Genomic DNA, 18,643 nt, shown 5'->3' on the forward strand with positions numbered 1-18,643 from the left:
AGAACCTAACTTGCTTAAAGTTGTATATCAGCCCTTTGTATATCAAAGTTGTAGACACCCCTACTGTCTTTCTGGATAGAGCCCCAGACTTCTGTTAATCACTAGAATGGCATTAACCAGGGTAAAAAACCACAATGCCCACATTCTAACTTAGAACCGAGACTGCTTACTGTTCCTTTCAAAGAATAAACATTCTCAATAAGTACTAGGAAAGCTGAATAAATTATAAAGCCCAAATGATACTCTACAAGAACAGATTATACTTTATAGTGGAATGTTGCCTGGCTATGATGACCCTTTTATTTTTTTCTAATTTTTATTCATTTCTGGCCTTAAAGGTTTAAAAAAGAAAAAAAAAAAAGTAGCTCCAAGCTGGAAAGAGGCCACCTGTGTTTCAAACGATGGCATAGAAAGAGGTCAGCAGAGCTGATTGGGGTCAGATCAGAAGAGGAAAGAAAAGCAGGTAAAAATGGGTAGGTAAAATAGGAAGATTTTATTTTATATTTATTTTCCTACAACCAAGCACGTATTTTATAAATGTGTCAAATCTGCACCTGGCCACTTAGTAACATTTGTGGTAGTACCTGTTTTACTTTTGATATAGTAATTTCAAATTTCAGTTTAGCAAAGAGAAGAAGCTGCAATGGTAAAGTTAAAGATAGGAGGGGAGGGTAGGTCTCCACATCATTCTGAACTGCTTCCACTTCCCCCAAGAGGCTCAACATGGAGAAATTAAGTTCAAATGTGCAAATACAGCATCATACTTTCTGCTGCCATATGTCTGGTAAAATAAGCATGGGCTGAATATGGGAAACTAAAGAAAAAAATGAATTTGACAAGAACCAAATCTTTAGAAAATATTTTTATAGTGAGTGCCTCAGTGCAAACATAATTTAGAGATTAAATCTGTGACCATGGAAAATAAGCTGCCATAAAAAAGTGATTTTTTTTTTCTATAGGTTAGAAAATCAGGGAGAAGTTAGATTAAGGTCATAGAATTTTTTTTTATTTCTGTTACTAGACGGTTGCCTTCACAGTGAAAACTACAAAATCAGATGGAAAAACCAAAAGTCAATTTTGCATATTCGTGACATTGCTACCCTTTCTGGAGGCCTTATCCAGTAATAATATCTTATTATACTGAGTTGAAGAAACCAAGAAAGAATTAGGAAGTGGTTGTTTTACAGGCTGAGGAAATGCGGGGTACGTGAGCCAAATCAGCATTCACAATGTCAAAGTCTCGTGAGACCACTTCCTTATCTTATGCTGCGCCCAGAAGCTCCTTTGCCTGCCAGAGTTTATTGCCTTCAGGCTATCTTTGCACTTTTCTGGATATTTGGAAGCTGCAATGCAAAGTCATCCTCCTTTTTCTTGTAAAACTGACCCAAGGACCCCAAGGGAGAGAGCAGCTGCATTCCTTCGGAATTGCAACTGGACAGAATTGAAAATTGAAGCGGAATTGAAGTTGAAACGCATACAGAATCCACGTCGTGCCCCCACACGGTCAGGGGCAGCATCAGAGAGGCAGAGGGACTTGCAGACACAAGCGGGGTGTCATCACGGCTGTGTTGGGCATGACTCCAGGCGCACGGCTCACGGGGGATGGGGACGGTGGTCCTAGAAACACCTACTTCAGGGATGGGCTAAGATGTTTTATAGGATGAGAGGGAGACGAAACATTTTATATCCTTCCTTAACCCGGATAAATGGTTTCCTGACAACATCATTTATGGATGTTCCAGAACTCTCCATGGGTCCCTCCTTAATAGAACCAACCGCAAGGAAGTTCCTAAAATTCGTCTTCAGCCCTCTTGGATATTCCAGAGCTTTCACCTTCCCTTTCGTTTTTCTCATTTGCTTCCAGAGAAGCCCAGCACCCTAGATTTCCATAAGACTCTGAGGGGACAGGGCCCTAGGGCCCAGCAAATGGCACTGCTGAAGACCTGTGTTCATGGCCCACACTCTGCATGTTTTTAGAACCTTTCTTTTCATCGAAGTGTGTTTTGAGGCCCTGTCCTCCAAAGCTTTGTTAGCTAAGGAGCTTCTAACTGTATAGCCAGTGTGGGAAAAGGTGAACGTGGTGAGAGGGCATTGAGGCTAACCGCTCCGCTCCCCTCCTTCATTCAGCGGCATAAGCTGGCGGTTGAAAGAGCAAGGTTGAGTGTATCAGTCACATGGTGAGTTGCTCAGGAAATGTTCGCTGCTATTGTGACTGCCCTTTTTGACCCTCATCATCTCCTCAAACTTTCTTTTCAAATACCTTGTTTAAAAACTTGTCTTTTATTTCTCACTTCAAATGAAAGAAATAAAAGTACTTGACTAGTAATAGGCTGTGTGATAAATACCCATACTTCTTTCGCATTTTAGAGCCAATCTGTGAATCACATTTAAGCTGGCTTCTTGAAACAATTTCCAGCACATTCTCCTTGCAGTCAGATGAAGTGGCAATTTTCTTAAAATATGGAGCAGTTTGGTGCTGGGCAGAACATATATTCAGGCTCATAAACATAAACATTTTTTATGTAGCATTTAAATATGAACTATGCAACTCCAAAATGCTACAAAAATATAAACAAAATAATTTCAGGAATAAAGAAATATAGCTAAAGAAAGATTGAGAGGAAGTAAAAAAAAGGAGCCAGGTTTTCTTTGATGTAAATAAGTTGATCATGGGTAAAAATTTGTTTTTATAAATTTCTTTTTTTTTTTTTAAAAGATTGAATTTGTTTATTTGACAGTGAGATAGAGAGAGAGCACAAGTAGGAAGAGCGACAGGAAGAGGCCGAGGGAGAAGCAGGCTCTCCTCTTAGCAGGAAGCCCAATGTGTGGCTCGATCCGACGACCCTGGGATCATGGCCCAAGTGGAAGGCAGATGCTTAACCGACCAAGCCACCCAGACACCCCTAAAAATTTCTTTAGGAAAAGAATGTAACACACTCTAGAAAGTGTTTCGCGTTATATATCAAGCAACTTGGGTATTTACTTCTTATTCTGACCTTTTTCTAGCAGCCCCAGCCCAAGGCCAGCACCGAGCCTTTCTTCAGCGATGACAACCGTATAGCGATGCTGAGTGAGAATGTGCTGGTGGAGCTGAAGCTCCATTTTGCTGAAGGAAGGAGGCCTGTAGAGTATGGCCCTTCTGTCATGGCTGCCAAAGTGTGCCTCTATTGATCTCTCCATCTAAAAAAAACAAAACACAAAAAACAAAAAAAAACAAGAAAGAAAGGAGGCATAAAAATTCAAGAGGAAGAAGTAACACACTGCCCTTGAAGGACACCATTAATGCAAATCAAAGGCCATTCAGAAAGTTATCCTGTCAGTTTGTCTCAGGAAATGAAAGACAGACTCTCTGAAAGGCCGGCAAGGACAAAGGCGACCTCATATGCGAGAACTGAAGGTGAATTGAATTTTTCTATTACAGAGAGATGAAAATTTTAGGCCATTAAAATATAGGGGTCCTTGAGGAATACTATTACATAGAAATACAGAGCTCAACTCTAGCTGAAAATATAAATTAATAGCAATGCCTTTCATCTGCATTGTGCTTGCATCAAGTTTACTTCCAGTGGCATTATCTTCTAACGGTGCTTTTTCGGTAAACACAGGAGAGGATACAGACTCAGAAAGGATGGACTTTGTGCTAGCAGGACACGTTCTGGAATGGGGAGCACTGAGAAACAAGCTTAGAGCTCTTTGGAGAAGGACAGCGCTGCTTCCTCTCTCAATCAGGATGCAGCAAAACTGGAACACAGCTCGGGGTGGCAGGGTGGATCCCTGCTCGCGAAGAGGAACATCGTAATTTCAGGTTCTTCCTTCCATAGTTTATTGATCCTCCAAATAAATATTCCTCTTTCTCACAAGGATGTTTGAAATTCCACCAACAAAAGGGAATTTTCCAACTGACAAGTAGAAAGAATGCTGATATCTGAGTTCATTATAAGGTAAAATAGCAGACATTGGGTATTTTCCTGAAAACTTGAGATTAAACCTTGATAAAGTAGATATATATATATATATATATATTTTTTTTTTTTGTTGTTGTTGTTGTTGTTGTTGTTGTTACCAGAAGGAGCAATGAGATTGGATGGGGGTTAGAGCAAAAACTGGGAGAGGCCAAAGAAGAAGGAAGAGATAAAAAACAAAACTGGGAATCTAATTACTTAGAGTGACACTTCTGAATCATACTGTCCACTTTTTGGATGCAAAACATATGTATCATGTCTTTGTACTTAAATTTCTTTCACTTCTCACTTAAATTTCTTCATTACTTCCCTTTACTGACAGAATCCATTCTAAATCTTCATCAGGGAACACAAGGTCATTCAAACTTAAACCCTGTCTTTCTTCTCTGGTCATATCACACTCTTAATTATTTCCATTCCTGATCCCACCCTCTTCTTTCATACATATCCCACTGTTCCTCCTCCCTAAAATTCCACCCTCTGGCTCCACTCATCCAACTGGCTCGCTCCAAAACAAACATCACCTCTTTTGGAAAGTTTTCATTGAAATACACCCTTCCATTAGCACTTATGAAAGGGAATGTGCACGTCTCCCTGATGTGAGCTCCTTAACTAGCAGTACACTTGTACACATGGTACATGTTTAATAAATGAAGATATCTACAAAATTAATGAGCCACAGTGCTCTATCAAGATCTTTGAAGATATGTGTGGAAAGAAAGAAGAAACAGATTTAGATTATAAACCCTCTGAGGGCAGAAATACCTTATTCTTCATTTTATACAAACTACTGCCATCTGTCAATGAATAGACAAAGCAGAGTGACGTGCTAGAGAACACAGACTCTGAAGAGACTGTTGGCTTTGAATGCCCTGGTCCCATCAGCACTCTTTGTATGACCTTGGACAATACCTTCCTCCTAACGGTGCAGTGAGTACTAAAGACTTACTATATGTGAATGGCTTAGAGCTGTGCTCAGTATATGGGAAATACTATATATGTGTTTTTTTTTAAATTTATTTATTTGAGAGAGAGAGAGAGAGAGAGAGAGCATGCATCTGGGGGGAGGGGCAGAGGGAGAGAATCTCAAGAAGGCACCCCACTCAATAGGGAGCCCAGTTTGAGGCTCTATCTCAGGACCCTGAGATCATGACCTGAGCTGAAACCAAGAGTTAGATGCCTAACTGACTGAGTCACATAGGCACCCCCATGTATATGTTTTTAAAATAATAATATAAAGAGCAAAGAGTCAGAAAAACTATCTCTGAGTCTGAGCTCTGCCTGACACAAGGTAACATGGGCATTTAGTATGTGTGTGGCGAATTTAATAGAAAGGAATAGAAGCCTAGCTACTCACACCTCCCCTGTGTGGCATTTTGGGCAAACATGATATTCATTAGATATTTTACTTTGTTAAACAATACTGTGTGTGTGTGTGTGTGTGTGTGTGTGTGTGTGTGTGTTTGACAATGAAACCATTGATTGATGATTGATTGATTGATAATGAAATTTTTTTAAACTCAAAAATTTAACTGCAGATTGGGACACGATTGCCCAGCCAACATCATTGTTTGTCACGGTAAACCTGTAAGAAGGAGTATTTAAAGCCGAAAACAGGTTGAGCCTTTGTACACAGGACTTAGAGGGAACCATGAGCCCACAGGAGGCCAAAATAAACAAACATGCATCTAGGTGCAAGGGAAGACAGATGCTTCCAAATATATCAGTGTCACTCAAGTGAAATGTTCGGTGCCCAGAATTCTCTTCTCACATTATTTTCTTTCGTAATCACAGGATGCTCCTCTCTATTACAGCTGGCTCAAATAGAGCAGTGATTTCACATGAGGAGAGTGTATTTTCAAACTCTGTGTTATTACTATTTTGAAAGATACATTCCTCCTTTCCCTCCCCTACCCCTCCCCCAGCCAGGCTCAGTTTAAGCAAGAGCAATGTAGCTCTTACATTATATAGAGCAGATTATAAATACAGTGTAATTACTGGCCATGTTTTCTAATAACCTTTGTAACATAAACTGACATTTTAACTTGCATCTCAGACTACAGAGAATAATGGGAAGTGAGCTTGTCAGTCAAATTATGTTGTATTATCCTGTAATACAAACTGCTCCTGTCTTGGTCATATTTATAACACACTATATCAGCAAAATGGCCCAAGACCAAGGGGCAAGAACACTTTTAACTGGTCCAACAACAGGTGCACACGCTGCATCCGTGAAATAAAAACTAGGTGAATAATTACGTCAACCACACCAGCAAAGGCAGGATTATCAAATGCCAGAAGCAGCACTTCGGGAAATGAGAGCTCTTGATTACGCCTACAGTTTTGAAGATGTATTTTTAGTGGCAGAATTTAACCTGGCCATCGCTACAGCAACTTAACTTGAGACTCACAGGCTTGTGGAGAAGACCTTAGGAGAAAGAATGAGTGTTACTAGATGTTAACATTCTGAACTCCCAGTCACGGCTCTCTCTCCCTTCTTCTGGAAAGATCTGAAAAATTGTCCCTCAGAAATCACTTTGCCATACTATATAAAAGTTATTTTAATTTTTTTCAGAGATTTTATTGATTTATTTCAGAGGAGGGAAGGGGCAGAGTGAGAGGGAGAAAGAGATTTAAGCACACTCCATGCTCAGCAGGGAGCCCAACCTGGGGCTCGATCTCTTGACCTGGAGATCACAACCCTGAGATTACAACCTGAGCAGAAATGAAGATTCAGATGCTTTACTGACTTTGCCACCCAGATGACCCTATGAAGGGGTCAACACTTTTTGGGACCCCTGGGTGGCACAGTCGATTAAGCATCCGACTCTTGATTTCAGCTCAGGTCGTGATCTCAGGGTTGGGATCTCAAGGTCATGAGATGGAGCCCCACATCACGGGGATTCTGTGCACATCCAGGAGTCTGCCTGAGATCTGCCTGAGATTCTCTCCCTCTTCCTCTGCCCTTTCTTCCATTTGCACTCTCACATTCTCTCTCTCAAATAAATAAATCTTAAAAAAAAAAACCCACAAAACTGAACACTTATTATTTTTATGGGAAAGCCTTCAAAATCTGAAACCGTTATACCACATTAGATAAAGCAAAGGACAGAGTGTTGTAATACACGACCTGAAATGTCCGATGCGGTAATGTGGGGGAGAACAGAGGAGGACCAGGGATCAGAAATCTGGATTTGAGTTCTGACTCTACCACTTGCTTGGTTCATCCTCTGGGGCAGGGGAGTTGTTTTATCTCTTTACCTCCAAATTTTCTCATACATATGGTTAAGGTAACAAATTCTACCTCATTAAGTTGTACGGGGAATTAAATTAATTTGCAATATGAAAGTAACCAACACGTGCTCCATCAATAAATGATATGAATTATTAATAAAATTGAATAACAATATGTTTTGACTCTGATTTTCCTTTAAGAATTCTATAAGCATTCGGGGTGCCTGAGTGGCACAGTTGGCTCAGCATCTGATTCTTGATTTCAGCTTGGGTCTGATCTCAGGGTTTTAAGATCGAGCCCAGCTTCAGGCTTTGAGCTCAACATGGAGTCTTCCTGGGACTCTCTCTCCCTCTCCCTCTGCCCCTCCTCCCTGCACTCTCAATGTCTCTCTCTAAATAAACATTAAAGAAAAAAAAGAATTCTATAAGCTTTACAATTACTATAGTTTGGCCTCCATCATAAAAGACATTTCTGCAGTAAACTATATGTTTCCATATGTCTTGATACATGTTTTTATCTATGTGACTCATCACATTTTATTTTCTTTTAGAGATTTTATTTATTTATTTGAGAGAGAGAGAGAGAGAAAGCACGAGCAGGGGGAGGGGCAGAAAGAGAGGGAGAAGTAGACTCCCCGCTGGGCAGGGAGCCTGACACAGGCATCCATTTCAGGGCCCTAGGATCATGACCTGAGCTGAAGGTGGATGCTTAACAGACTGAGCCACAGGTACCCAACTCATCACCTTTTAATGCAAACATATAATTTATTTATTTATTACGTTTATTGTCTGTCTCCCCATACCATAAAAGGAGGTAAATTAAACCATATATTTTTGTCTATTTTGTTCACTTTTGTTTCTCCAACCAAAGAATACTACTGGCCACATATGGGGCACATAATATAAATGCTTGGAATGAAGGAATACAAACATCTTTTTTTTAATATGTATAAGTCTTGGTTATAAATACTACCATGGGAGATTGGGAATAGAAAGTGGTGAACATTTGTATTAAGAAACTTATTTCAGCAGAATTTTAAATAGTAGCAAGAATGACAAAAATAGAATTAAATGTTTGAGCAAAGTAATGAATTTGTAGTAGAAAAATCAAATAAAGAGCTATATTCTAAAAGCGTATTTCTCAGTTACTTATAGTATTAAAAAATCTTCAACCAAGACTTACCACAAAAGCAAGAAATACAGTTCTTTAGTATATAGTAAGGATGAAAAATAAAACTGGTTTTTTTTTTCACATGACAGAGAAATTTTTTCTAGATTTATTAAAGTAGCCATGTATTTATGACACCTTTTGATGCTCAAATACAAATCATATAGCAGACCTTGGGTGTGTGTTATATATAACTAAAAGTCAAATTGGCTTGCTGGTCTAGATCTTTGACATTTTAGAAATATTGCTGAGTCTATCATAGTGAATTATGTTTTAATTTTTCCATTATAAGAATAAAATAAGGATTTTTTTTTTTACACCCGTGGATGAAATTTATACTTACTTTAGAGAATTCAAGAAATGACATGGGGTTTTCCTGGATGCATGTCCTACACATTTCCCACTTAAAAATTATTTATAATTATAGGACAGTTGAGGAACCAGAGGTTCCCTGGATAGTAAGCAGAGCCTCGTGAGAATGTTCTTTCCCCAAATGAAACTTCAGTTTACCTCTGTCTTTACGGCACAGCTGACTCAAACTGGATCTCAGGCTCATCATGGAAGGAACACACGCATCTCAGACCAACTCCATGACAAGGAGCTCCTTCTGACCTGCGCTCCCAAACTGCACTTGGGGCTACTGACTAACCCATGAACATCCAATGAAAGGCATGTTTGTTCATCTGTGCCTCTGTGTAAGTTTTAAACCATAATAGAGAAACAATTGGGGAGGGTATGTGCTATGGAGAGTGCTGTGAATTGTGTAAGATGGATGAATCGGACCTGTACCCCTGAAACAAATAATATATGTTAATAAAAATAAATAAATAATAGAGAAACAAAAGCAATAAAGTTTCAATACAAAAAAAAAAAAAGTGTATTCTCAATACAGCTGTGATGAAATTGTGCCCACTGAAACAGCTATTCCCCAAATCTACCATCACCTATTTTTCAATCTGTCTTTCCCTTTGGCACTCTTCACAATTTATAGTATATATTACTTTTTTGATGTCTGCCTCTTACACAAATTGGTACATTTCATGAAAGCCTAGATGTGTCTGCTTTAGTTACTGTACATACTACTTAAGGTCAGGTTCTAAGTAAGATGGAAGAGATGAATGAATGAGCAAATTAGTGAATTCATGAATGCAAAGTGTGTGTTCATTATTTCTAAACATGCTTATTTTACTCGCTTTCTGATGAAAAACCAACTAGAAAAATCTCAGTGGAAGTTTCAGCATTTGCATCTCAAACCATAAAATATCTATGACTTTTTCATCCCCAATGACTCTCTCCTGCACTTCACTACAAACACCCACCCCAATGACACAGCTTGGGCTTTGTGATCCCAAAACACCCCCACCTCTGAAATTATAAAATGAGATATTCTATCCTCTGATCGCATTTCTTTTTTCCATCTCTTCTCATTTACTCCCATCAGTTCTTCAACCACCAGTCTTTCTTTCTTTCTTTCTTTTTTTTTAAATATTTTATTTATTTATTTGACAGAGAGAGATCACAAGTAGGCAGAGAGGCAGGCAGAGAGAGAGGAAGGGAAGCAGGCTCCCTGCTGAGCAGAGAACCCGATGTGGGACTCGATCCCAGGACCCTGAGGTCATGACCTGAGCCGAAGGCAGTAGCTTACACACTGAGCCCCCCAGGCGCCCCCCAGTCTTTCTTTCTAATGCCAACTTTCTCCTAGCCTCTTTTTCACCTTCTCTCTCTCAGTTGGATTCCATGGCCCAACACTCCAATCACTTCCTCCCCAGTATATTAAATTATTCCCTTCCTCCACTGCACTTGCATCATTCACACAGTAGAGCTTCAAGCAAGGAAGAGCTGGGCACACAGCCATTAACAAGACAGGCACGCCTCTGCCCCCACAGAGCCGGCAGCCCATCAAGAAAAGCAGACACAAACAACTAGTGATAATAAATGATGACGTGCCAGGTAAATCGGGAGGGCTAGAGTGCCGTGGGAGCTGAGACCCAAAGATCTCAGTAGCCTGCCCACCCTGCACCTGGGCTGGATTGTTGAGAGCTCTGAAGAAAAGTGCCTGGATGGACGGATTCTTATTGGTAAAACCAGTTCGGTCTTCGGGGTCCCCAGACTATCCTGCTATGCTTCCCTGACCAATTCTCTCACATTCTCCATAGTGACTAACTTTCCCAATCTCCAGCTACCTTCTTATTTCTACAGATAACTGCCTCCCATTCATAGAGGCAATGAGCACTATTAGAAGGAAACACACTGGGTTAAACAGCCTCTGTTTTCGCAGACCCATAGCCTTTTAGCACAACTAACATTTCCTCTTTTCTGTTGACCTCCATAGAAGAAACCTGTCCTCCTCTCATCCATGGCTAATCACTCTCCGGATTCCATAGCTCCCTTTCCTCCAGGCAACAAACCTTCCAATTTCTACCTTCAAATCCCAGAGGACTTCATCCGTCTTTTCTTCTTCTCCTGGATCCTTCATGTCCCCTCCCCCTTGGCTCTTTCTCAATGTTTATTCATTCACTCACCTCCTTAATATTCTTGAACACTTTCTATATGACAGGCACAGTGCTAGGCTCTGAGCAATGAAAGTGAAGAACCTGACAAAGCTCTACCCCTCACTGAACTCACTTCTTAGTGGGCGGAGCAATAAACAGTGAATGAAATCAAATGCAAGGTAAGTTCTGGCAGAGGTAAAATCTCTGGTTTGGGTAAAATGTTAAAGAATGACCCTGGCGCTCTTTATTTTTTTTTTGATCCTGTTACTTGCACATGTTACGAATGTTGTGTGTGGGGAAAAAAATGAGAGAAGAAAAGAAAATTCTTAGAGGGAGAGAAAAGATGGGCAAAGAAATTAAAACAGGAAGTTTTTTTTTTTTTTTTTTTTTTTTTAAACAGGAAGTTCTTGAAGGTCAGCACCATAGGGTGCTTTTTACTGTGGACGGTAAATAGGGTCCGGTAGGCATAAGAAATAGCTGACAATGAGGAGAAAAGTGAAGTTAATACAACATTACTTGTTATCTTTTTAAGTAGCCAGTAGGAAACCAAAACTTCCTCAGTAGTAGAGAATTAAAAAGTTGGCAACTTCATGCTGGTCTCTCTACCTAGGGACACCCTCGATGAACTTCAATTCCTTTTCCTAAAAGCCATGGCAGGGAAGAAACAAAGGAGGAAACCTGGGAGGGTAATTTCTTGTTTTATTTTGTTTTCAGGGTGGACGGGGTCCTGACAGAAGTCCAGAAGGCCAGACTTCTACTTCCTAAATCACAAGATTTCCTAAAGAGTATAGGCCATCATTCCTATAATAAAAGTTTTTTTAAAAATGGAAGTACTCCATGACCTGAGCGATCACACTGCAAGAGAGACATGAGACCTGTCCTAAGAAGATTTCTGATGACACTGGGCATGGGATGTGCACTGGGAGAGGAGGGGCACTGTGGAGCCTGGTTTGGGGTGGAAAGAGCAAGGAGAAGCAGCAATAGGATCGTCAAATCACAATGTGTATTGCTAAGAGAGGGGCAAGATACAGAGATGAAAACCTTCCAGAAGAAAGGATTTGCCGTGAAGGTATGAAGTAGGCAGAGAGGGAAGCTGTAAGCCTGACGTACTAGAAGAAGAGCAGCACAAAGGAGGAAAATGGAAGAGAACAGCAGGAGAGACCCAGATCTGGCCATCCTAAACCAGAAATTATTGACGGATAAATACCGTCATAGCACCTTAACCCCCTGGAACATCTGCGATTTTGAGACTTCGGGGATATAGAATGATTTTTGTTGATCAGTGAAGACTTTCCACCACATCTCTTAAAATCTGAAGTTCCATCCTAAGAATTCCCAGGTCGTCTCTATGTCTGATGCCCAGTGTCCTCACTCACAAACGGCACATGCCTCTCTGAGCAGGGCACACAGTGTCGAGCTTGTGTAGTTGGGAGGAAGAGGAGAGACTAGTGGAGGACAACTGGAAAAACTTAAGAAGAAATAAGGCAGACTGAACAATTCTGGGCGTTTCCGACTCCAGCCAAGGCACAGGCATGCCGGCCGGGCGTGGCTGGAAATGTCTGCCTCTCACAGCTTCCCCACGCTGACCCTCACACGTAGCAAGAATCTTGAAGATGGGAGAGAAATTAAAAATGCAACTAGGAACACAAGAACAGTAGTGTCTCCTCCAGCCCGTGACCCGTGTCTCCCCTTCATGCCTCGCTGCTGTAGTTGGCTACAAACCTCTACCCCCCTGACCTCTCAGCCATCTCTACCAACGTGGAAGAACTTCATTCCCCTCTCTGCCCCTCCCAGCTTCTCTTTTTCTCTTTCCTCGCTGTTTTGAAAGTCATATGGAGCATCTTTTTCAGGCCCCTCTGGAGGCTTTTCCTCCAAAGAATTCAAGCCCCCCTCCCCCCACCCTTGGCTCAGCTGCCACCCACGATGCACAGCTGTGGGTCTTCAGTTTACTGGTTGCTGTAACTTTACAGACATAACAAAGACCCAGCTGAGATTACAAAAACACAGAGATGGCTGGGAGATGATACTCATGATAGTGTCCTTGGAGAGGTCTTTAAGCACAAGATAAAGCTTTAGGGAGAGAACGAAGGTTGCTTTTTCTCTGGGCGCATTGGAGTTTGCTTCCTATTTTGGATCCAACAAAAACCGCTCCCAAGTGTTCTTCTGTTGTCTCTTCTCCTTCCTTCTGCTTTCCTGTCTCTACACTCTTCCCCCTTCTCAGTCTCCCCTTAATCAGATGAGCACATAGAGTTTAAGAGCCGGAAGTTACTTTCGTCCTCTCCTCAAGCCCTGATGATGTTTGTAGGTTTTGGGGTAAATGCTCTCTAGCCCCCTGAACCTTACCATGGTATCAGCAGTAGTGGAAGGACAGCCATAATGAAGAAAATATAAAATCGACAATCCGCAATTGTGAAACAGCAGGCAGAAAACAAGGGGAGAACTTGTTCTTTTGAAAAGTGTTAAAATAATAGCAAGTCTCTGTCCCCCCCACCCCACCCCCATGCCCAAACAACAAGTGAATTCAGCGATTCAGTCTTAAAATAGCAAGTCCCTACACAAGCAACAGAACAGACAGGAAAGAGCCCTGGGTTCATTATAGCAGCATCAGTACCTAAGCATCATACAATCTACCAAACGTTTTTATAGGTGCCAGAGACTCTGAATCTCAGTTTGAGTCTTTGCCAGACTCCCCAAGACCTCCCCAAGGTCTTCTAAATCCTGGGTCTCCCCTCTACTTCCCACCCTCCATTCATTATCTGCTGATGCCGCTGAAGTGCGACTTGATGTACTTCAACTTTCTCATCTGCAAACAAGCACCAGCCTTCCATCCTGCTTTTCATGCTAGTGTAAGGATTAAGGGAGATTTCAGTGAAGATAAAAAGCAGTCGAAAACATATAGCCCTCATAAACCTGACACGTATTGAATATTTCTTAAAGAAGTTACTGCATAGAAGAACCTCTTGATAAATTAAAATGTTTTAAATTGGGGCACCTGGGTGGTTCAGTGGGTTAAAGCCTCTGCCTTCGGCTCGGGTCATGATCTCAGGGTCCTGGGATTGAGCCCCTCGTTGGGCTCTCTGCTCAGCGGGGAGCCTGCTCCCCACCCCCCCGCCTGCCTCTCTGCCTACTTGTGGTCTCTCTCTCTCTGTCAAATAAATAAATAAATAAAAATCTTAAAAAAAAATAAAATGTTTTAAATTGTTAGAAGGTAAACTGAGGCCCATTTAACATTTTAAGGGCTCATTTGGGCAAAAATCCATTCCAATTGGGCAGCACCAAACCCAAAATAGTTAGGAGCTCTCTGCCCATAGGAGCCAGGGGAAAGCCTTACACAGAGAAAGTGTGGAAGCAAAGAATGCAAATTATTTGATTGGCTACAACTTGGTTTTCTGTGACTGGTTGTCCTTAGCATTTTGGTTTACTAACCTTGAGACATTTACAGGCTTAGGTCGCCAGGGCATCAGAGCCACAGCTGTCTTATGGTCTCTTTGTGTAATGAATTAACATAATAAAAACCTTAAACATTCTAATCACGTGATTTCACAGGGGTGCTGTCCAATTACAAGTGGAATAGGATAAGGTCCTGTTTGTATATTAGGGGCAGTAACACATTTAAAATCACCGATCATCATTTCTACTATTCTTCTTTTACAAAACTAGAATGATAGAGCAAGTGTAAAAAAAAAAAAAAAAGAAAAAGAAAAAGAACAGGAAAGAAAGAAAATATGACCAATCATACCATATATAAAATGAACTTTTTAGATTTGGGTGTTAGGTAAAAATTAGGCAGCCATGTTAATTATATAACTAAATATGATTTAATTTTATACTTTGTTAGAACATTCTATAAATGAATTCACAATAAAGATATAGAAAGCCCTTCAGCACATTATATTCCCTCCTTATGGCTTAGAAGATAATGGTCACCATTGTCTAGTTTTAGATCTTCCCCAGCATTCACCTATTAATTCCTGAGCTCCTCATTTGCATCCTTCATTTCCTTCTTCATTCTCCCCACTCCCCCCTGCCTGCTACAAGACTTGCTGCTGGCCCTCCCAGCACCCTCGACAGTCCTCCTAGCCCTGCAGTCCTTGCTGCATTTCAACACAGCACACACGGACCCCAGGCTTCCGCAGAGGGCCATCGCAAGAAAACATGCGCTGGCCAGCCGAGGATCTCTTTCAGCACCAGAGGGACCATGCCCCACTCTGCACAGAGACTCCAGCCTTAAACAAACATCTGCCAGGTGTAAGGGTAGAGTTCAGGCACGAGTTGGGGATGAAGATTCTCCATCCACTGCCTACCCAGTCACCACAGGCAGACCTCCCAGGAGAGGAGGATAGACGTCCCTCAACCCACTTCAAGTAATCCCATGCAGCTAGAATCTCCAACTCTGTCTTCCCCCTTAGCACTCACATCCCTGTAATAATCAGTTTATCCAGATTCTCCCCCAGAAATCCAGGGTCACCATGAACTGCACAGATGGGGAAGGACGGAAAGCCAACAGAGTGCCTGCAGGTACCCCAGCATCTCCAGGGCAGTAAAGGAGAGCCAAGGCATAAATGTGTGCTTTATGGAAACCTCATGTATACATTTGGTTTAAAGCAAGATGTTTTTTCATGTGGAGTGTGGTGCCTGAATATGTAGCAATCGTTCCTCCGTTCATCTTAACACTTTGACCTCCATGTGGGTAGGATGAGGCCTGCTTGCTCTGAACACACGTGTGGCTGCTTCTTATCCCTTCAGCTCAATGGCCGATACTAACATAAGCACCTTGGCTCTCCTTGGGGACTACCCTGGGCAACACCTTCCCAGCCGGATGGAGACCTAAGAACCCTTTTTCCCATGCTTCCCCTCTAGAAGCCTCCACCTAGCCTTTCCCCCAACCATCACACTCATGTTGCCACATGCTACACTATTACACCCACACATCATAACACAACCTCACATATTCCCTTCAAAACCAAACTTCGAACTTTCCAAATGAAACACTCACTCTAGAATGCTTAAGTATTTGATGGCCAACTTTTTGCCTTAAAAACTGAAAATTGGCAGGAAATGATAGTATCTAGTAATACCACAAAATAAGCACTATCGCTGGAGGGAAGAATAAGACATCATCTAATACTGCTATCAAATTTTCAGGTCCCTAAACTCTGTAATTCTTCCCTTAGGGGATGGATTATGTTGCAGAATAGTATTTGGCTTTCTTCTGTGACTGGCTAGAAAAGTGAGTTCCCTTCCTAGAGATCCAGTTTATTCTTAAAGGGTCCAACAAAAAGTCTTATAGGCCAGACCTAAGGAAAAAACCATCTCTTCTTATGTAACAAACTACTTTGGTCTTTTCAGGAAAATGTGAGGACATCTTATAGATTGAGGAAGACCTGGATGGGTGGCCAGGGGAGACCAGAGTTTAAAAATCAACTGAAAGTACAAAAGAAAAATTTAAGGACCACAAGCCACCATGGGAAGCCTTACACTGGACACAAGGCATGAATTATACTAGATCGCATTCATCTTTTCATTCTACTCCTGTATCAGGCGTTGTCTCAACTTGATCCCCGCCCTGATCCAGCTGCCAGTAACTTATTAGACAGTTTTGTTTAAATGCTAGACTTCACTGGGGCCTCTGAGGCTCAGTCAGTTAGGCATCTGACTCTCGATTTCAACTTAGGTCATGATCTCGAGGTCCTGGGATTGAGCGCCACATCCCACGTTAGCCTCCACGGTTAGTGGGGAGTCTGCTTGAGGATTCTCTCTCCTCTCTCTCCTTCTGTCCCCCTACTCATGCTCTCTCTCTCTCATGTAAATAAATAAATCTTAAAAAACTAACACATGCTAGATTTCACAGGAAGTAGTTACATTATTATAAATTCTTGGTCACTTTTTCAGGGTTTTCCGAAGAATTGTGCTTAGGCTCATGTGTATATCATTGGGGGATGAGACATCCTCCATTATAACACAGAAAAGGGACTTCCTTCTAAAATGTCATTATTTTATATTAAAAACAGGAGACAGTTCTAGCTTCCTAAAGTTCGTATTTCTGACAGAATATATTTTCACAAATACTTTTTATCTGTTTACCAGCAAACAAGTTTGTTTAAAACAGACATAGTATTACTTTAACCACTGTTTCTTCAAAAGAAAAACTATCAGCTTACCTGCTTCATTTTTCTCTTCTTCTCCATGAGAAAGAAAATTAACTCTACCCCCAATCAATCTACTTTTAAAATATCTTATGCAGCCCCAAAATATTTGGACAAGTAGGTTTAGCTTGCGTCTAGGAAGCTTCAGATGGGTTATTAATGTTTTCAGTGTTTACTCAAAAGAGAGAGAGCGAGCATTGATAATAAAGGGAGGAGTGAGGGAAAGCTCACTTGAAATCGCTTCTGCCCTCTGGGTGTGTCTAGAAGGGAAGGATTACTGCTCAGTATGAAAGTCAACTTTCTAGTGGATGCTTTGCTAAGGTCAGATAGTTTCTGCACTGCTACAAAAAAGTTAATTTCCTGTTCCATTTTTCCTGAAGCATTTGTGCACTTGGCTAAATTAATGCTAGATTTTTCCACCAGGGAAGAACGAGGCTTAGAGCTGAAACTATTGGAATGCTATTATACTTCCTATTGCTTGTTAAAGAAACAGTGAAACATCAAGAGAAAACAATTGTGACAGTGCAATTTTGGACTCCTAGTAGCGTTCTGAAACATAACTGCATAACTTGACATTTGTGTAGCACATTATACTATAACTTTTTAATGAAAAAAGGAGTATTGCCTGTACTCACATTTATGTTGCCTACATGCATTTTTTCCCCTCAAGAGATGCCAAGTGCTGTGAGAATATTTTCATGACATTATCCTTTGGGATGTATTAAATTAATTGAACATGGAGGTTATTAGACTGAAGTGGCCTGAGTGAGTGGTCTAGGTAAGCAAACCAAAATCTAAGGCTGTAAATACCTCAAGCCTAGCAAATCCAAACCTAAGGACAACCAACCAAAAAGAACCAACTAGGCTTTAAGCTTCAGCCAGTCAATAACAGCCTTACCTTTCCTGTGCCTTTGTCTCTTAAAGTCTCTCCCTGAGCTCCTGGTGGGGGAGACACTCTTTTTTTTTTTTTTTTTTTAAAGATTTATTTATTTGACAGAGAGAAATCACAAGTAGACAGAGAGGCAGCCAGAGAGAGAGAGAGAGGGAAGCAGGCTCTCTGCTGAGCAGAGAGCCCGATGCGGGACTCGATCCCAGGACCCTGAGATCATGACCTGAGCCAAAGGCAGCGGCTTAATCCACTGAGCCACCCAGGCGCCCCTGGGGGAGACACTCTTAACCACTTCTGGTTTGTGGCAGCCTGATCGGAATCCATTTTTGCTCCAATAAACTCTTAAATTTTCCAATATGCCTCGGTTTATCTTTTAACAGATGTGATAATGTTGACTCCCTTGCCTCTTATAATCCCAATGCTTTCCAAAACATTCTGAGCTACAGTGCTACACTGACCCCATGACATCTCTGTAATGTACATTTTCATCCTTATGCCACAGGCTACCAAAAGAAACCAAAGAAGTCACTTGTCTGTGGTTACCCATCTCTTCAGAATTGGAAGTGGGCCTCCATTAGTTCTTTATTCTTTCAAGTTTTTGTTTAAATTCTAGTTAATTAACATATAAGACAATATTGGTTTCAGGAGTAGACTTTAGGGATTCATCATTTACATACAATACCCAGCACTCATCACAAGTTTCCTCCTTACCAGGCATTAATTCTCTTTCTCTTTCACCTGGAGAAAAGTGA

General features: G+C 41.2%; 1 protein-coding gene across 1 annotated transcript in view; it reads right to left on the minus strand.

The window, feature by feature from the left end:
* Positions 1-18,643, minus strand: part of CPED1 (cadherin like and PC-esterase domain containing 1) — a 264,193-nt gene that overhangs the window by 232,258 nt on the left and 13,292 nt on the right. The window contains exon 2 of the mRNA XM_082692704.1: positions 2,997-3,180. Coding sequence (XP_082548830.1) covers positions 2,997-3,180 — 184 coding nt within the window. The remainder of the gene's footprint in view (positions 1-2,996; positions 3,181-18,643) is intronic.

The sequence above is a fragment of the Mustela nivalis genome (genome assembly GCF_964662115.1).
Source record: "Mustela nivalis genome assembly, chromosome: 12".
NCBI lineage: Eukaryota > Metazoa > Chordata > Mammalia > Carnivora > Mustelidae > Mustela > Mustela nivalis.